The 16,023-nt window shown below is 40.5% G+C and overlaps 1 protein-coding gene across 4 annotated transcripts in view; it reads left to right on the forward strand.

The window, feature by feature from the left end:
* The window catches only part of LOC119496812 (ankyrin repeat and IBR domain-containing protein 1-like), a 48,366-nt gene extending 34,819 nt beyond the window's left edge, over positions 1-13,547 (forward strand). For all 4 annotated transcript variants that reach the window (XM_037784393.1, XM_037784394.1, XM_037784395.1 and 1 more), the window contains 5 exons: positions 268-446; positions 1,308-1,359; positions 10,520-10,631; positions 11,398-11,438; positions 12,261-13,547. In XM_037784393.1, the coding sequence (XP_037640321.1) occupies positions 268-446; positions 1,308-1,359; positions 10,520-10,631; positions 11,398-11,438; positions 12,261-13,142 (1,266 nt within the window). In that variant the 3' untranslated portion in view covers positions 13,143-13,547. The remainder of the gene's footprint in view (positions 1-267; positions 447-1,307; positions 1,360-10,519; positions 10,632-11,397; positions 11,439-12,260) is intronic.
* Positions 13,548-16,023: the final 2,476 nt, after the last annotated feature.

A 16,023-nucleotide genomic window follows, 5' to 3' on the forward strand; every position in this document is an offset into this window, starting at 1 on the left:
GATCTACTGTTATATCATTTATATTTATACTTTATATTGTGGCCTTTTTAAATACTGAAGCAAGGCACAAAGATTCATCCACGGTAGTCCTGAAAGTACTTCACTTGTACGGCTGCTTCTGAAGTCACTTTGTCCTGGAACATTCCAGTTTGGGAACAGATTATTATTTTGACCTTCATCCACTAAGATCTCTCACTTCCTGAGTTTCCTAAAGCCATCTCCCAGCCTGCTCTCTCTCTCTCTCTCTCTCTCTCTGTCTGTCTGCAGACGGACTTGGAGATGGTGACTGAGGACCTGGCACAGAAGGTCAACCGGCCTTATCTACGGACGCCGCGCCACAAGATCATCCGAGCGGCGTGCCTGGTGCAGCAGAAGAGGCAGGAGTTCCTGGCCTCCGTAGCCCGGGGAGTGGCCCCCAACGACTCTCCGGAGGCCCCCAGGCGCAGGTAGAACACACACCTGCAGCTCAATACAGGTGTCGACATGTTACATTGACAAACAATGCAGGGGGGGTTTCTCATCATTAGTTATTTATTTAATTTATTAAAATTGTACTTAATTGGAAGAACATTGCAAGGCATATAAATTACAGAGCAAATAAGTAGTCTTCTATTCCCCCCCCACACATACAATATTCACATACACAAACAAATAAATAAAATAAAATAATATAAATAAAATAGTAAAAACAAATCTAACACCAATCCAACCAAAGGAATGAGGAGGCTCAGTCGTCGTAGAGAGGCAGGAGGTCAGAGATTCATTATGGTTTAGAAGACGTTTCCCTTAGAGGGAACCCTTAAGTTAAGGGAAGATCTAAGTTTCTCCAAACCAACGGACGGTGACGTATCGTTCACCCTCCTGGTGTGAGTCATAGGGAGAACATGTTTCCATTTAAACAGAATGAGTCCTTGCCAACCAGGCGGTGAAAGAACATGCTGCATGTCTGTAGAGATATCGGGCTGAAGGACTCTGAACACAGACACAGAGAGGACCGGGGGGTAACAGCAGCATTATATAATACCTTAAGTGTGTTAAAGATGTACTGAGGTTCGGGCAGGACCAGAACATGTGAGTGCTGGTCGGCTCATTATTAGTAATCATTTTATTATTATTGTATTTATTTATTTATTTTAAATCATGCAATGATTTTTCTTAATAACTTCCAATGCATATCTTTAAAACCAATAACATTTGATCACAAACTGAAGTTTCAAATAATCAAGTGACTTAATTAGCTATAAAATATCCGCAATTAATCTCAATCTTATTCTGATAAATGTTCTCTGTCTCTTCCTCACTTGCAGTTTTGCTGGCGGGACGTGGGACTGGGAGTATTTAGGCTTCGCATCACCGGAGGTAACGCAACACGTCTTCATCAGTTTTACTCTGAAGGCTTGTTAGTTCATTAAACCTCTGCTGGTTGAACTAAACGTGCACGTGTCTTCTGACACGGTATATATATATATACATATACTGCATATATATATATAATAACTGTATATATAGACTGTATATATATATATGCAGTATATGTATATATATATATAATAACTGTATATATATATATATATATACTGTATATATATATACAGTATATATATAATATATATATATTATATATATACTGTATATATATAATATATATATGTATATATATTATATATATACTGTCTTACAGCCCGACAGGTAACGGATTTTGACTCAAATGCATATTTTTATATTTGGGATCTTAAATTTCTGATAACATATCTGACGATCTGACGAGCCGTTAAAATAATAACAATTACTAAATATTAAGATCTAGGGCAGTCAGTCGATTAAAATATTGAATTGTGATTAATCACAAATGAATCACACATGTTTTATCTGTTCTAAATGAACCTTAAAGGGAGATCAGTCCAGTATTTAATCCTCTTATCAACATGGGAGTGGACTAATATGCTGCTTTATGTAAATGCATGTATATATTTATTATTGTAAATCAATGAACAACACAAATCAATGACAGATATTGATCCAGAAACCCTCACAGGTACTGCATTTAGCATAAAACAAGCAACAGGACGCTGACTTTAGTTGACTTAACGGCCAGGTGTCGCTGTTAACAAGACATTTTTGATTCTTCCATAGAGTCTCTTTAAAGTGACACAAAACGGCCTGAGTTTTGACATATGATTTGATAAATCTACAGTTTAAGTGGAGCATCAGCAGTATGCTGTAAAATCAACATCAGATCAGTTTGTTTCTCCGTAGAGAAGATGCATGTCCATCATACATGTAGCTCTCAGCAGCCGTCACCTCATGTCTGAGTCTTCATCAGCCGATATCTTGATGCAGTGATTCAGGCCCTTCTCCGTTAACATCTCACCTCATCAGGTTTAATTAACTGCAGGAACTGAGATGGTGATTCTGATGTAATAAAATGATGCAGCGGTACATTATACCTGTTTTATAAAGTCAGTAAGTATATGTAAATGTCTTTAATATGGCTGGTTTGACTTTGGCTGTAACAGCAGTGACGGAGCACGGTGACCCAGAGATCAGCGTGTTGGATCAGCCAGATGGTTCAGTGTTCCCCTGTGCACCGGTTGAAATGATTAAGAGCGCAGCACTCTGGCAAACACCTAAACAGGTTGCTCCCCATCATTGAGCATTAGTAACAGGCATTTGTAGTTAACTTTAACAGTCATAAAACTGTCGACCACATAATGGTTTGATTATTGACCTGCCTGATGCGTGCGCTCAGTGGTGGTGCACGAGACAACACGCTGCAGTGACTCCTCTAAGCTGCTGTTGTTGTTTCATCTGGAACACATTCACTGGGCTCAGCAGCTCTCCTGAGGCTCCTTAAAACACAACACAGATATGCAAATCTACAGCCTCTCAGGTTACTGTGCACACCTTTTAACAGCGTAACGGGGACACTTCCCCATCGACAGGAAAACTAATGACAACATCAGCCTCGTCTCCCGGTTTGATGAATGAATGTTGAAACTCCTTCTCCTCCGCCTGCTCTGCAGCGTGCAGAGAGGCACACATGTAGGTAACGCTTGGTTTACACAGGTTCACTCAGTAAACCATCACTGCTGGACTCATATCCCTTCACTCTGACCTGCAGCCAGTGTGTTGCTATATTTACTACCTCCAGAATAAAAGCAGCAAAAGACAAGACTCACACAGATGCCAAGAATGTATGAAAAACAACCCATTTGATTTAGCATTCTTCTCATAACATGTGTGATTATGTTGTGTGAAATCCAGGTAACCTGATCCAGGCCCGGCTGTAGCAACACATTAAGCCTCATGACTCTCAGGTTAAAACAGGTTAGTTATCTCTCTGTGGTCACTAGTCAACACTCCCCTCTGCTGTCCCACGTAGGAAATCAATGGTCTCTGTCATACCTTCATATGCATCTATGTGTTTACACTGTGCTCTCCCATTAGTGATTGATTATTGATCAGACAGATGAAGCTTAGAAGACAACTGAAACCAACTGAAAGGTCTCATTGATCACATTTTTATGTAGACGAATAATTTAAAAATAAATAAAACCTCCACAGAGCTTTTAGAAAGGTGCCGAATTAAAGTATGGCGTTTCCTAAAAGAAAGAATTCTGATTGTGAACTAATCATTTTAAATAGGGATGCACCGATACCAGTATCGGGTATCGGGTCCGATACTGTGCTCATGTACTCGTACTCGATACAACGGCACCGATACCACTTTACGGTGGTGTGCCCGACCCCGCTGGACCGGATCCCACCTCAGCCGACGCGGTTTTGCTTGCACCCTCTGACTCGCGCGTGCGTTAGATTAAGAAGATAGATAGATAAGAAGATTTTTCAATATTAGCATCCCTAGTTTGTGCAACGAACCCCTCTTGTTGTGAAGTGAATGAAATGGATGAAGGGAAGTAGAGTGAGCCATCTAGTGGCTGCATGTTATCAATAGCACCTTTAAGTTTACCGTACACAGGAAGAGATTCTGGGTCGCGTGTCTCTATGAGGAAGTTCACGGTGAAGATTGCCACCAGATGCTGAACACCAAGCCACTCTCTCTTCTGTTTGTCTCCTAATTAAGGGCCTCTGTCTCTCAGCTGCAGCAGTTAATGGGAACACCATGGTAATAATCAAAGCCTGATGACTCTGCCTCTCAGGCACAGCTACAGATGGTCCGCTCCAGGGTTCTTACAATGCCTGCAGATCACTTCGCAGAGAGCTATTTTTAGAGCGCTGGAAACATGAAAGAGTGTTTGGGTGACGGGCTTTTGATTATGTGAATGTGACTCGGTGACTTTTGCAGATGTCTGAGTTGAGTGACTAGAGAAGGCGTCTGATTATTTCCTGAGGTATTGATATGCAGATGTGTAAAGTCAGTAACCTTTTCATGTTGGTCTACAACCAGAGAACAGACACAGCAGCTAGTTGTTGCTCGATGATGAACTCCTGGTCGGCAGTAACATTGGAATTTACATTTGGTGAGAAATTGCAGAGCAGAACCTCGAAACTATAATTCCTACTTCTCTGATATTAGTGCTGTCAAAGTTAACGTGATAATAAAGCAAATTCTAAATTAGTTTTAACGCCATTCATTTCTTTAATGCAGTCATTGATTTGTAGGTCGTAGCGGCTCTTTTACAAAGCTAGAGTGAAGATACCGGCATCATTTGAAAGTAGAACCCCTAAAGAATCCATCAGTACCAACAGGACATTTAGGCTCCAAATTTAAGCTACATTTAGGCGAGGAAAAACTGTCATGGCCATTTTCAAAGGGGTCCCTTGACCTCTGACCTCCAGATATGTAAATGTGTGAGGGCTTTTGTCCAAAAAAAAGTCAGAAAAATGTCTGAAAATTAACACACAAAAAAATTCTGAAAAAAGTCTGAAAAATTTTCCAAAAATATCAACAAAATTCTGAAAATGTCCAAAAAAAAATCTGAAAAATGTCGGACAAAGAAAGTCTGAAAAAAAAGATCTGAAAAATGTCGGACAAAAAAAGTATGAAAAAAGTCTGAAAAAAAAGATCGGAAAAATGTCCGAAAATAAAGTAAAAAAAAAGATCTGAAAAATGTCCGAAAAAAGAGATCTAAAAAAATTTACAAAAAAGATCTGAAAAAAAGTATGAAAAAAAGATCAGAAAAATGTCTGAAAAAAATGTCCGAAAAAAGAGATCTAAAAAAATGTCTGAAAAAAAAGATCTGAAAAAAAGTCCGAAAAAATAGTAAAAAAAAAAGGATCTGAAAAATTTCTGAAAAAAGGATCAGAAAAATTTCCGTTAAAATGTCTGAAAAAATGTCCGAATAAAAAGATCTGAAAAAATGTCCGAAAAAATAGTCAAAAAGAAAAGATCTGAAAAATGTCTGAAAAAAATGTGTGAAAAAATGTCCAAAACAAAAAGTCTGAACAAAAAGTCTGAAAAAAGATCTGAAAAAAAGATCTGAAAAATGTCCGAAAAAAATATCTGAAAAAATTTCCGAAAACAAATATCTGAAAAATGTCCGAAAAAAGAGATCTAAAAAAATGTCCGAAAAAAATATCTGAAAAAAAAGATCTGAAAAAAATATCTGAAAAAAAAGATCTGAAAAATGTCTGAAAAAAAATTCCGAAAAAGAGATCAGAAAAAATGTCAGAAAAAAAAGATCTGAAAAAAAGTCTGAAAAAATGTCGAAAAAAAAAAGTCTGAAAAAATGTCCGAAAAAAAAGATCTGAATAAAAAGTCTGAAAAAATGTCTGAAAAGAATGTCTGAAAAAATGTCTGAAAAAAAAGTCTGAAAGAAGAGATCTGAAAAATGTCGGACAAAAAAAGTCTGAATAAAAAGTCTGAAAAAATGTCCAAAACAAAAAGTCTGAAAAAAAATATCTGAAAAAAATCTGAAAAGAGTCTGAAAAAAATATCTGAAAAAAATCTGAAAAGAGTCTGAAAAAAATATCTGAAAAAAAATATCTGAAAAATGTCGGACAAAAAAAGTTTGAAAAAATATCTGAAAAAAAATATCTGAAAAAAATGTCTGAAAAATTGTCCGAAAAGAAAGTCTGAAACAAAAGATCTGAAAAATGTCCCAAAAAAATGTCTGAAAAATGTCGGACAAAAAGTCTGAAAAAAAGTCTGAATAAAAAGTCTGAAAAAAAGTCTGAATAAAAAGTCTGAAAAAATGTCTGAAAAGAATGTCTGATAAAATGTCCCAAAAAAAAGTCTGAAAAAATATCCAAAACAAAAAGTCTGAAAAAAAAGTCTGAAAAAAAAGATCTGAAAAAAGTCTGAAAAAATGTCCCAAAAAAAAGTCTGAAAAAATGTCCAAAACAAAAAGTCTGAAAAATAAGATCTGAAAAAGATCTGAAAAAAAGATCTGAAAAAAAAGATCTGAAAAATTTCCCAAAAAAATGTCCGAAAAAAACATATCTTAAAAATGTCCGAAAAGAGAGATCTAAAAAAAAGTCGGAAAAAAATTATCTGAAAAATATCTGAAAAAAATGTCCGAAAAAAAAGATCATAAAAATGTCCGGAAAAAAAGATCTGAAAAATGTCTGAAAAAAAAGTAAAAAAACAAAGATGTGAAAAATGTCTGAAAAGAATGTCTGATAAAATGTCCGAAAAAAAAGATCTGAAAAATGTCTGAAAAAAAAACTCTCAAAAAATGTCCCACAAAAAAGGCTGAAAAAAGTCATCTGAAAAATGTCGGACAAAAAAAATGTCCGAAAAAAAAGTCTTAAAAAAAAGTCTGAAACAAAAGATCTGAAAAATGTCTGAAAAAAAAGATCTGAAAAATGTCGGACAAAAAAAGATCTGAAAAATGTCGGACAAAAAAAGTCTGAAAAAATGTCTGAAAAAAAAATCTGAAAAATGTCTGAAAAAATATCCCAAACAAAAAGTCTGAAATAAAAGATCTGAAAAAAATGTCTGAAAAAATGTCATAAGAAAGAGATCTAAAAAAAAATTCCGAAAAAAAAGATCTGAAAAATGTCTGAAAAAAAAGTCTGAAAAAATGTCCGAAACAAAAGATCATCAAAATGTCCGGAAAAAAAAGATCTGAAAAATGTCTGAAAAAAATGTCTGAAAAAATGTCTGAAAAAAAAGATCTGAAAAATGTCTGAAAAAAATGTCTGAAAAAATGTCCGAAAAAAAAGATCTGAAAAATGTCGGACAAAAAAAGTCTGAAAAATGTCTGAAAAAAATGTCTGAAAAATGTCTGAAAAAAATGTCTGAAAAAAAGTCTGAAAAAAAAGATCTGAAAAATGTATGAAAAAAAAGATCTAAAAAAATGTCAGAAAAAAATGTCAGAAAAATGTCAGAAAAAAAAAATTAGAAAAAAATGTCAGAAAAAAAAGATCTGAAAAAAAAGGTCTGAAAAATATCCAAAAAAAAAGTCTGAAAAAATGTCCGAAACAAAAGATCATCAAAATGTCCGGAAAAAAAAGATCTGAAAAATGTCTGAAAAAAATGTCTGAAAAAATGTCCGAAAAAAAAGATCTGAAAAATGTCGGACAAAAAATGTCTGAAAAAATGTCCGAAAAAAAAGATCTGAAAAATGTCGGACAAAAAAAGTCTGAAAAAAATGTCTGAAAAATGTCTGAAAAAAATGTCTGAAAAAAAGTCTGAAAAAAAAGATCTGAAAAATGTATGAAAAAAAAGATCTAAAAAAATGTCAGAAAAAAATGTCAGAAAAATGTCAGAAAAAAAAAATTAGAAAAAAATGTCAGAAAAAAAAGATCTGAAAAAAAAGGTCTGAAAAATATCCAAAAAAAAAGTCTGAAAAAATGTCCGAAACAAAAGATCATCAAAATGTCCGGAAAAAAAAGATCTGAAAAATGTCTGAAAAAAATGTCTGAAAAAATGTCCGAAAAAAAAGATCTGAAAAATGTCTGAAAAAAATGTCTGAAAAAAAGTCTGAAAAATGTCTGAAAAAAATGTCTGAAAAATGTCTGAAAAAAATGTCTGAAAAAAAGTCTGAAAAAAAAGATCTGAAAAATGTATGAAAAAAAAGATCTAAAAAAATGTCAGAAAAATGTCAGAAAAAAAAAATTAGAAAAAATGTCAGAAAAAAAAGATCTGAAAAAAAAGGTCTGAAAAATATCCAAAAAAAAAGTCTGAAAAAATGTCCGAAACAAAAGATCATCAAAATGTCCGGAAAAAAAAGATCTGAAAAATGTCTGAAAAAAATGTGTGAAAAAATGTCATAACAAAGAGATCTAAAAAAAAATTCAGAAAAAAAAAAATTAGAAAAAATGTCAGAAAAAAAAGATCTGAAAAAAAAGATCTGAAAAAAGTCTGAAAAAAAAGGTCTGAAAAATATCCAAAAAAAATGTCTGAAAAAAAGTCAGAAAAAAGTCAGAAAAATGTCAGAAAAAAAGCCAGAACATTTTAGAAAAAAGCTTGAAAAATAACCGAAAAAGTCAGAAAAATGTTTAAAAATGTCCAAAAAATATCAGATCAAATTCTGGAAAATGTCAGAAAAAAAGCCCCAAAAATGTTTAAAAATGTCAAAAAAAAGTCTGACAAAATGTCAAAAAAGTGAAGACGGTTAAATAACGCTCCAAACTAACACTAAATGTTGGAGAGGATAAACTGTCATGTCCATTTTCAAAGGGGTCCCTTGACCTCTGACCTCCAGATCAGTGAATGTAAATGGGTTCTATGGGTACCCACGAGTCTCCCCTTTACAGACATGCCCACTTAATGATAATCACATACAGTTTGGGGCAAGTCATAGTCAAGTCAGCACACTGACACACTGACAGCTGTTGTTGCCTGTTGGGCTGCAGTTTGTCATGTTATGATTGGAGCATATTGTTTTATGCTAAATGCAGTACCTGTGAGGGTTTCTGGATCAATATCTGTCATTGATTTGTGTTGTTCATTGATTTATAATAATAAATATATACATACATTTACATAAAGCAGCATATTCGTCCACTCCCATGTTGATAAGAGGATTAAATACTGGACTAATCTCCCTTTAAGGTTCATTTGGAACAGATAAAACGTGTGAGTTTGTGATTAATGGTGATTAAATATTTTAATGGATTGACAGCCCTAGTAGAAATATTATATAAAATATGATTTGAAGTGAACACTTGAAATGTTTTCAGTTTTCTGGTGATATATGTCGTATAAGTCTAAACTAGGTATAAACCAGGTATACGTATACTTCCTGTAAAACTTGAATATCTTTGATGTCTTATTTCAGCTGCCTAACGTCATTCATCTTCTGACTCCATCGTATCATCGGATCTCAGTCTCTTATCAGTTTTCAGCATTATTAAATTAACACACGCACACAGATCTCCTATAATTAGAAACGCGTGCATGCACTCACACACCTATTACACTAGTGCCTGTTTTATTTTATAATTTCCTTTGGACACGCTGTGTGAAACTCAGTGTGTGTTAATTGATTCTCCATCATTTAAACTCCCCTGAGTGATAACGTGCCAGAAATATCAGATTACACATTTGGTTGTTTGTCATAATAGTAAAAGATGAGCTCCGTCGTCTCACCGCCTCGAATGCAGACAACAGACAACAGACTGTGTGTGTGAGAGACTGCTTTATATATATATATATATATATATATATACATATATATATATATATATATATGAATATATGAATATATTAAATATAAATATATAAAAATAGAGAAATCATAAGAAAATATAAATAAGAAATACAGTATATATAACAACAGTGCAAATAATAATGCTGAAAAATAAGATCTATGCAAATAATATAAATGCATGCATTCATAAAAATGCAAGAAGAGTGTAAAATAAGAATATGAGTTTAAATGTTCTGTATAAATAAATGCTAATGTTAATGTCACAGTAAACCAGATTATAGCACAGCTGAATTATTGTACTGTTAAGTCAGTATTGAAGATATAATAAATGATGGGGTTATAGCTGCTGATAAAATAATAAATATATGCTGTATATATGTATAAATATAACAACACTTTACAATCTAATGAACATGTCTACTGTTTTTTAAACTAGATGAGGGTATATTTGATCCTAAATACAATCTATTTACTCTATAAATTAAATGTCTATCTTAGTATGAGCAGTTTACAGTAAATGTTTGTACCGGAACTGACATCGGATCGTGTTCCTTGAGGAACACTAAACGGCGTTGTAGTCGTCAGTAAGGGCGGCTGGTTAAGTCAGCACCGATGTAGACTCGCTGTTGGAGGGTTTTATAACCCACTTACACTCCCTGCTGATTGGTTTGGGACGGCTCTTAATACGGCGGACCCTCCACGTGAACGGAGTGGAAGTGTGTAGGGAGAGGGTGGAGGGGGGGAGGGTTGGAATCAGGCCTGAACCTCAATCCTCATGCTGAATAACCAACTCCCTTTCAGAGCGAGAGCTCTACGTGGCAGCTTTCTCTGCTCAGAAAGCGATGTGTTGATGATGAGAGTTGAGGACATTATGACTGGATCACCTGCAGGATGTTGAAGTGAAACAATAGAAAGGAACGTACAATGTTTAAATGTGTTATTTCTTCTGTCGGTTTCAGGAGTACGCAGAGTTCCAGTACAGACGGAGACACAGGCAGCGGAGGAGAGGCGACATGTCCAGTCTCCGTAGCAACACCCCCGACCCCGATGACTCCGGAGACAGCATGTTAGGTACTTCAGTGGACAATCAGGACTCTGTCTTCTCTCTTAGTGTTGGACTTGTGTAACTTCATCAGTCAGTCAGTCAGTCAGTCAGTCTGACTGTCTGACTGACTGACTGACTGACTGGCTGACTGGCTGACTGACTGTCTGTCTGACTGACTGGCTGACTGACTGACTGACTGACTATCTGTCTGACTGACTATCTGTCTGACTGACTGGCTGACTGACTGACTGACTATCTGTCTGACTGACTGGCTGACTGACTGACTGACTATCTGTCTGACTGACTGGCTGACTGACTGACTGACTGGCTGACTGGCTGACTGACTGTCTGTCTGACTGACTGGCTGACTGACTGACTGACTGACTATCTGTCTGACTGACTATCTGTCTGACTGACTGGCTGACTGACTGACTGACTATCTGTCTGACTGACTGGCTGACTGACTGACTGACTGGCTGACTGGCTGACTGACTGTCTGTCTGACTGACTGGCTGACTGACTGACTGACTGACTGACTATCTGTCTGACTGACTGGCTGACTGACTGACTATCTGTCTGACTGACTGGCTGACTGACTGACCGTCTGTCTGACTGGCTGACTGACTGACTGACTGACTATCTGTCTGACTGACTGGCTGACTGGCTTGATGCTTCTGCAGTGTTCACTAAAATGAAGGTGATTTTCCTTAAAGTGCTAATGAGCATCAGGTGCTGCTGTAAAGACTCTCTTTAATGACTGTGGCTGTTTTGTCCATTTCTTTTTCTACAAAGACGCGCAGGATGTCGGAGGCGGACGGAGACATCATCTGATGGTGAGTTTCAGCTCAAGGCTTTCAGCCTTAGAAACTTCTCAGACTGACGAGAGAGAGACGTCATTAATGTTCTCTACTGATCTCTGAAGGCTTTCTCTCTTCTACTCACTGAGGTTTCATAATGCTGACGCAACTATTTAGCTTCAACACTTAGGGGTTTTGTTTTATTATAAAGGCAATCTTAAGGTAAGGTGTTGTCAGTCGGTGGTGCCGGTAAGGTGGTGTCAGTTGGTGGAGTCAGTCGGTGGTGCCGGTAAGATGGTGTCAGTTGGTGTTGTCAGTCGGTGGTGCCGGTAAGGTGGTGTCAGTTGGTGGAGTCAGTCGGTGGTGCCGGTCGGTGGTGCCGGTAAGATGGTGTCAGTTGGTGTTGTCAGTCGGTGGTGCCGGTAAGGTGGTGTCAGTTGGTGTTGTCAGTCGGTGGTGCCGGTAAGATGGTGTCAGTTGGTGTTGTCAGTCGGTGGTGCCGGTAAGGTGGTGTCAGTTGGTGGAGTCAGTCGGTGGTGCCGGTAAGGTGGTGTCAGTTGGTGGAGTCGGTCGGTGGTGCCGGTAAGGTGGTGCCGGTAAGGTGGTGTCAGTTGGTGGAGTCGGTCGGTGGTGCCGGTAAGGTGGTGCCGGTAAGGTGGTGTCAGTTGGTGGTGCCGGTCGGTGGTGCCGGTAAGGTGGTGTCAGTTGGTGGTGCCGGTCGGTGGTGCCGGTCGGTGGTGCCGGTAAGGTGGTGTCAGTTGGTGGAGTCAGTCGGTGGTGCCGGTTGGACTTGAGCTGCTGGTCTCTGTAAGAGGTTTGTCCTGCATCACTGACGCCGTGTCCTTGATGTTCCTGCAGGGTCTAGGTTCTCTGGATGACGACGATCCCAACATCCTACTGGCCATCCAGCTGTCCCTCCAGGACTCGGCCATGGCAGAGATGGGGTCCAACCACGACGTCCTCGCCAACGAAGCCTCTCTCGGCGCTATCGGCACCTCCCTGCCTTCGAGGCTGGAACAGAGCGCTCTGGGCGTGGACGTCCTTCCCAGAGCTTCTCTGAGCAGCTCGGAGCTGCTGGAGCTGGGAGATAACTTGGCCAGACTCGGCAACATCAACATCAGCAGCCAGTACTCCGCCGCCTCCGCCTCCGTTCAGCACTTTGACGGTCACCGCCGGGCCTACGGGGTGTCCGTGCCGATACCGGTGGCTTCGGGTGGCAACAACTCATCGACGGGCCTCTTCACCTCTTCCAGCGACACCTTAGACTCCACCACGTGCGGCAGCCACGACCCGTCCTCGTCCTCCGCATTAGTAGCAAACGCCAACCTACTGGGCAACATCATGGCGTGGTTCCACGACATGAATCCTCAAGGCATCACCCTGGTCCCGTCGACCTCCTCCGACACCGACTCCAACCTCGGCCCGCTCCACGCAGGCGGAGGAGGGGGCCCGCAGGATGACGAGAAACCCGAAGACAGGAAAGCTCAGGGAGTGGCGTCAGACGAGGGTTTCTGCTCTCAGAGGCCGAGCGACGTGGAGGAGAAGGAGCGCGCCGTCGCTCAGAGGCCGACCCAGTTAGATCTAGTGGGGCTGGACGTCGCCGCCCTCGACACGGGCGGAGACCACGCCGAACGGGGGGGCAAGAAGGTCCGCGTGGATACCCCGCGATGCGACTCTGTGTCCGACCAGCTGCCCAGCAGCAGCTCCTCTGAGTGGGAGGACCAGGTCCACCTGGTGTGAACCGAGCCGGTCGGGTGAATGTAGACAGAATGAAGAATGTGTCCGTTCATACCGGGGGGGAGAAGTATTTAGACTCGTAGGTTAGTGCAGCAGATTGTGATTACTGTATAGTCAGCCCCCCCTCCTGAACAGGAAGCACTAACTGAAGGAGATGTCACGTCTGATATGATCTGATTCTGATATTATAAGTCTCTGTTAGAGGAGATGTAGAGGCGTTAGCGTCGTGCAGGTCTTTGTTATTTTCCACTGGAGTAAAGCCTACTGTACGTCTCAATCAGGTCTTCTAACTGTACATATGAGCAGACTAATATCTTGTTGGGGGGGTCCAGGCCTGTCCTCACCTGCCTACTTTAGAGGTGCCAAACACTGACGAGCAAAAAGCACAGTTTGCAGTCACCAAGTGGATCCTTCAGAGCAAATCGTGCCTGCTTATTACAATCTCACAGATCTCAGCTGAACTTCAATGTGAACGTCTGGAGCCATATTAGTATTTGAGATGTTCACTCTCTGAAGGCTGTAGTGTGTAAATCAGAATGGTTGTGTACTTTATGATGTGAAACATTCACACCAAACTATTTACATTCATTATTCCAATGAGAAGTCGGTGGCCTGCATTTCAAAATGGATTTGACTTCTTTATTCAACTCAGAGCCTCAAATGTACCAAATGTACCAAACGCACCGCGCTGTCGACGCACCGCGCTGTCAACGTACTGCGCCGTCAACGTACCGCGCCGTCAGTGTACCGCGCCGTCAACGTACTGCGCCGTCAGTGTACTGCGCTGTCAACGTACTGCGCCGTCAATGTACCGCGCCGTCAACGTACCGCGTACCGCGCTGTCAGCGTACCGCGCCGTCAGTGTACTGCGCTGTCAACGTACCGTGCCGTCAACGTACCGCGCCGTCAGTGTACCGCGCCGTCAGTGTACCGCGCTGTCAACGTACCGTGCCGTCAACGTACCGCGTCGTCAACGTACCGCGTACCGCGCTGTCAACGTACCGCGCCGTCAGTGTACCACGCCGTCAACGTACCGCGCCGTCAACGTACCGCGCTCTCTCTCAGTGAGAAACGTCTTCTGATCTTCAGAACCGGCGAGCGCTGACGGGCCCCGACGGCTCCGCGTATCTCAGCTCACTAGACTCTGAGTTCTACTGTAGCTGGTTTCAGCGACAGCGTAGACAGCGAATTGTCTTGTTTCTATACTGCAGAGAGATAATCAGGCCATCTCATTCAGACTTTGGTGAATTCATTAATCACACCGAGTCACCGTAATTAATCTCTGGCTCCCGTTTAGTGTAACACGAGCGAAGCCTTCTCAGAGCTCCACATCTGTCCCGGGCTGCAGGGTAATGCACGGAGAATTCACGAATGTGTATTACAGCTCAGACACACGGGGGGGGGGGGGTCGTCTACGCAGCGAGCGATACACAGTGCCTTTATGTCAATCACCGTTATTCATTCTTTCTCCACACATTGATCTGAGTGCTAATTACACCGTATTGATTTACAGTGTAAACTAAACCAACACCTGTTACCTTAAACTTCTTTCTCTCACATTCAGCGTACCGCGTGCAAACATCTGGATTTCTTTTTTTATTTTCTCATCAAAATATTTGTAGCATGAAGCTTTTTCTGTCGGTTGTCGTAGAATTCTGTTAACACTGATCTGATCTGGTCTGGTCTGGTCTGGTCTGGTCTGGTCTGGTCTGGTCTGGTCTGGTCTGGTCTGGTCTGGTATGATGGGTAACGGTTAAAGGGACTGTTAGTAAGAATCCTAAATGTGTTGTTAACAGCTTCACCTGTGGCCATTAAGTCCACTAAAGTCAGCGTCCTGTTGCTGGCGCTTGTGCTCGCTCTACATAGACATGAAGGAGCATCGCTCAACACAGTGAGGAGACACACGTCAGCTAAAAGCACAATATCACTCTATATTTCAGCTGCTTGGCAGTAATGTTAGCTGACCAGACCAAGGTCTCTCCATGAATCAATGCTGATCCTAGTGTTGGCTTTTCCCGCCTCAGCCTCCCGACCGCGGCCGGAGGGAACGGGGGAGACGCCGGAGTTTTGGTCGGAGACGATAACGTTTCTCTCTGCGGAGCCCCGTCACTTCACAAGACACGGGAAACCTCTGTTGGTCTGGAGGAGCTGCAGCAGTTATTTCTGCACAAACGTCCACTGAACATTCACTAGATATTCTCAGAGCTAAACTAACTCTTCTGCAGTGTGGAGTGAGCAGCATGCACCTGAGAGGTGGAGAGAGAGAGAGAGAAGGAGCGTGGTGTGTGAGTGAAGGCAGGCAGAGGAGCAGAGTACAGCAGAGACTCCGGTCCTGGAGACCAAAGCTCCGGTCTCCCCCGCGTCCTCCGACCGCGGCCAACACTGTTTAACAGCTTCACTAGATACAACCAAGAGGTTTTGGTGCTTCACTGGAGTTTGTGTTGGAGTCTGAGTCTGAACAGCGGAGACACACGAGAGACCATGAGACACCGACCAGCAATGATTTATACGTGTTAGAAGTTACAAACAGTCCCTTTAATGTTAGACTTTCTATTCCTGTTGTTTGTGCAGAAACTAGAATCACTGTACTGACTGAGGGAGGAGGTGACCTACTGTATGTGACTGTATGTGGATCACCTATCTGACCTGAAGACACTAAACGGAGGAAAGTTGCAATATAAAGAAGGTATTTATTGTAAATCAGTTGAATCCATTAAAGGAGATGGATTGTGAATAACCGATACGACACATTGATCAGTGTTTTAAGACCTAATCATGTTGTTGTACAGACTAATGTCTGACTGAAGTAAATCACCTTTAGTTCCCCAGCAGACGTACAGTAAACTGTAGATCCACGTTAGATCTCTATACTCTGTACTCTATA

This window comes from Sebastes umbrosus, chromosome 11, assembly GCF_015220745.1.
Source record: "Sebastes umbrosus isolate fSebUmb1 chromosome 11, fSebUmb1.pri, whole genome shotgun sequence".
Classification (NCBI taxonomy): Eukaryota; Metazoa; Chordata; class Actinopteri; order Perciformes; family Sebastidae; genus Sebastes; species Sebastes umbrosus.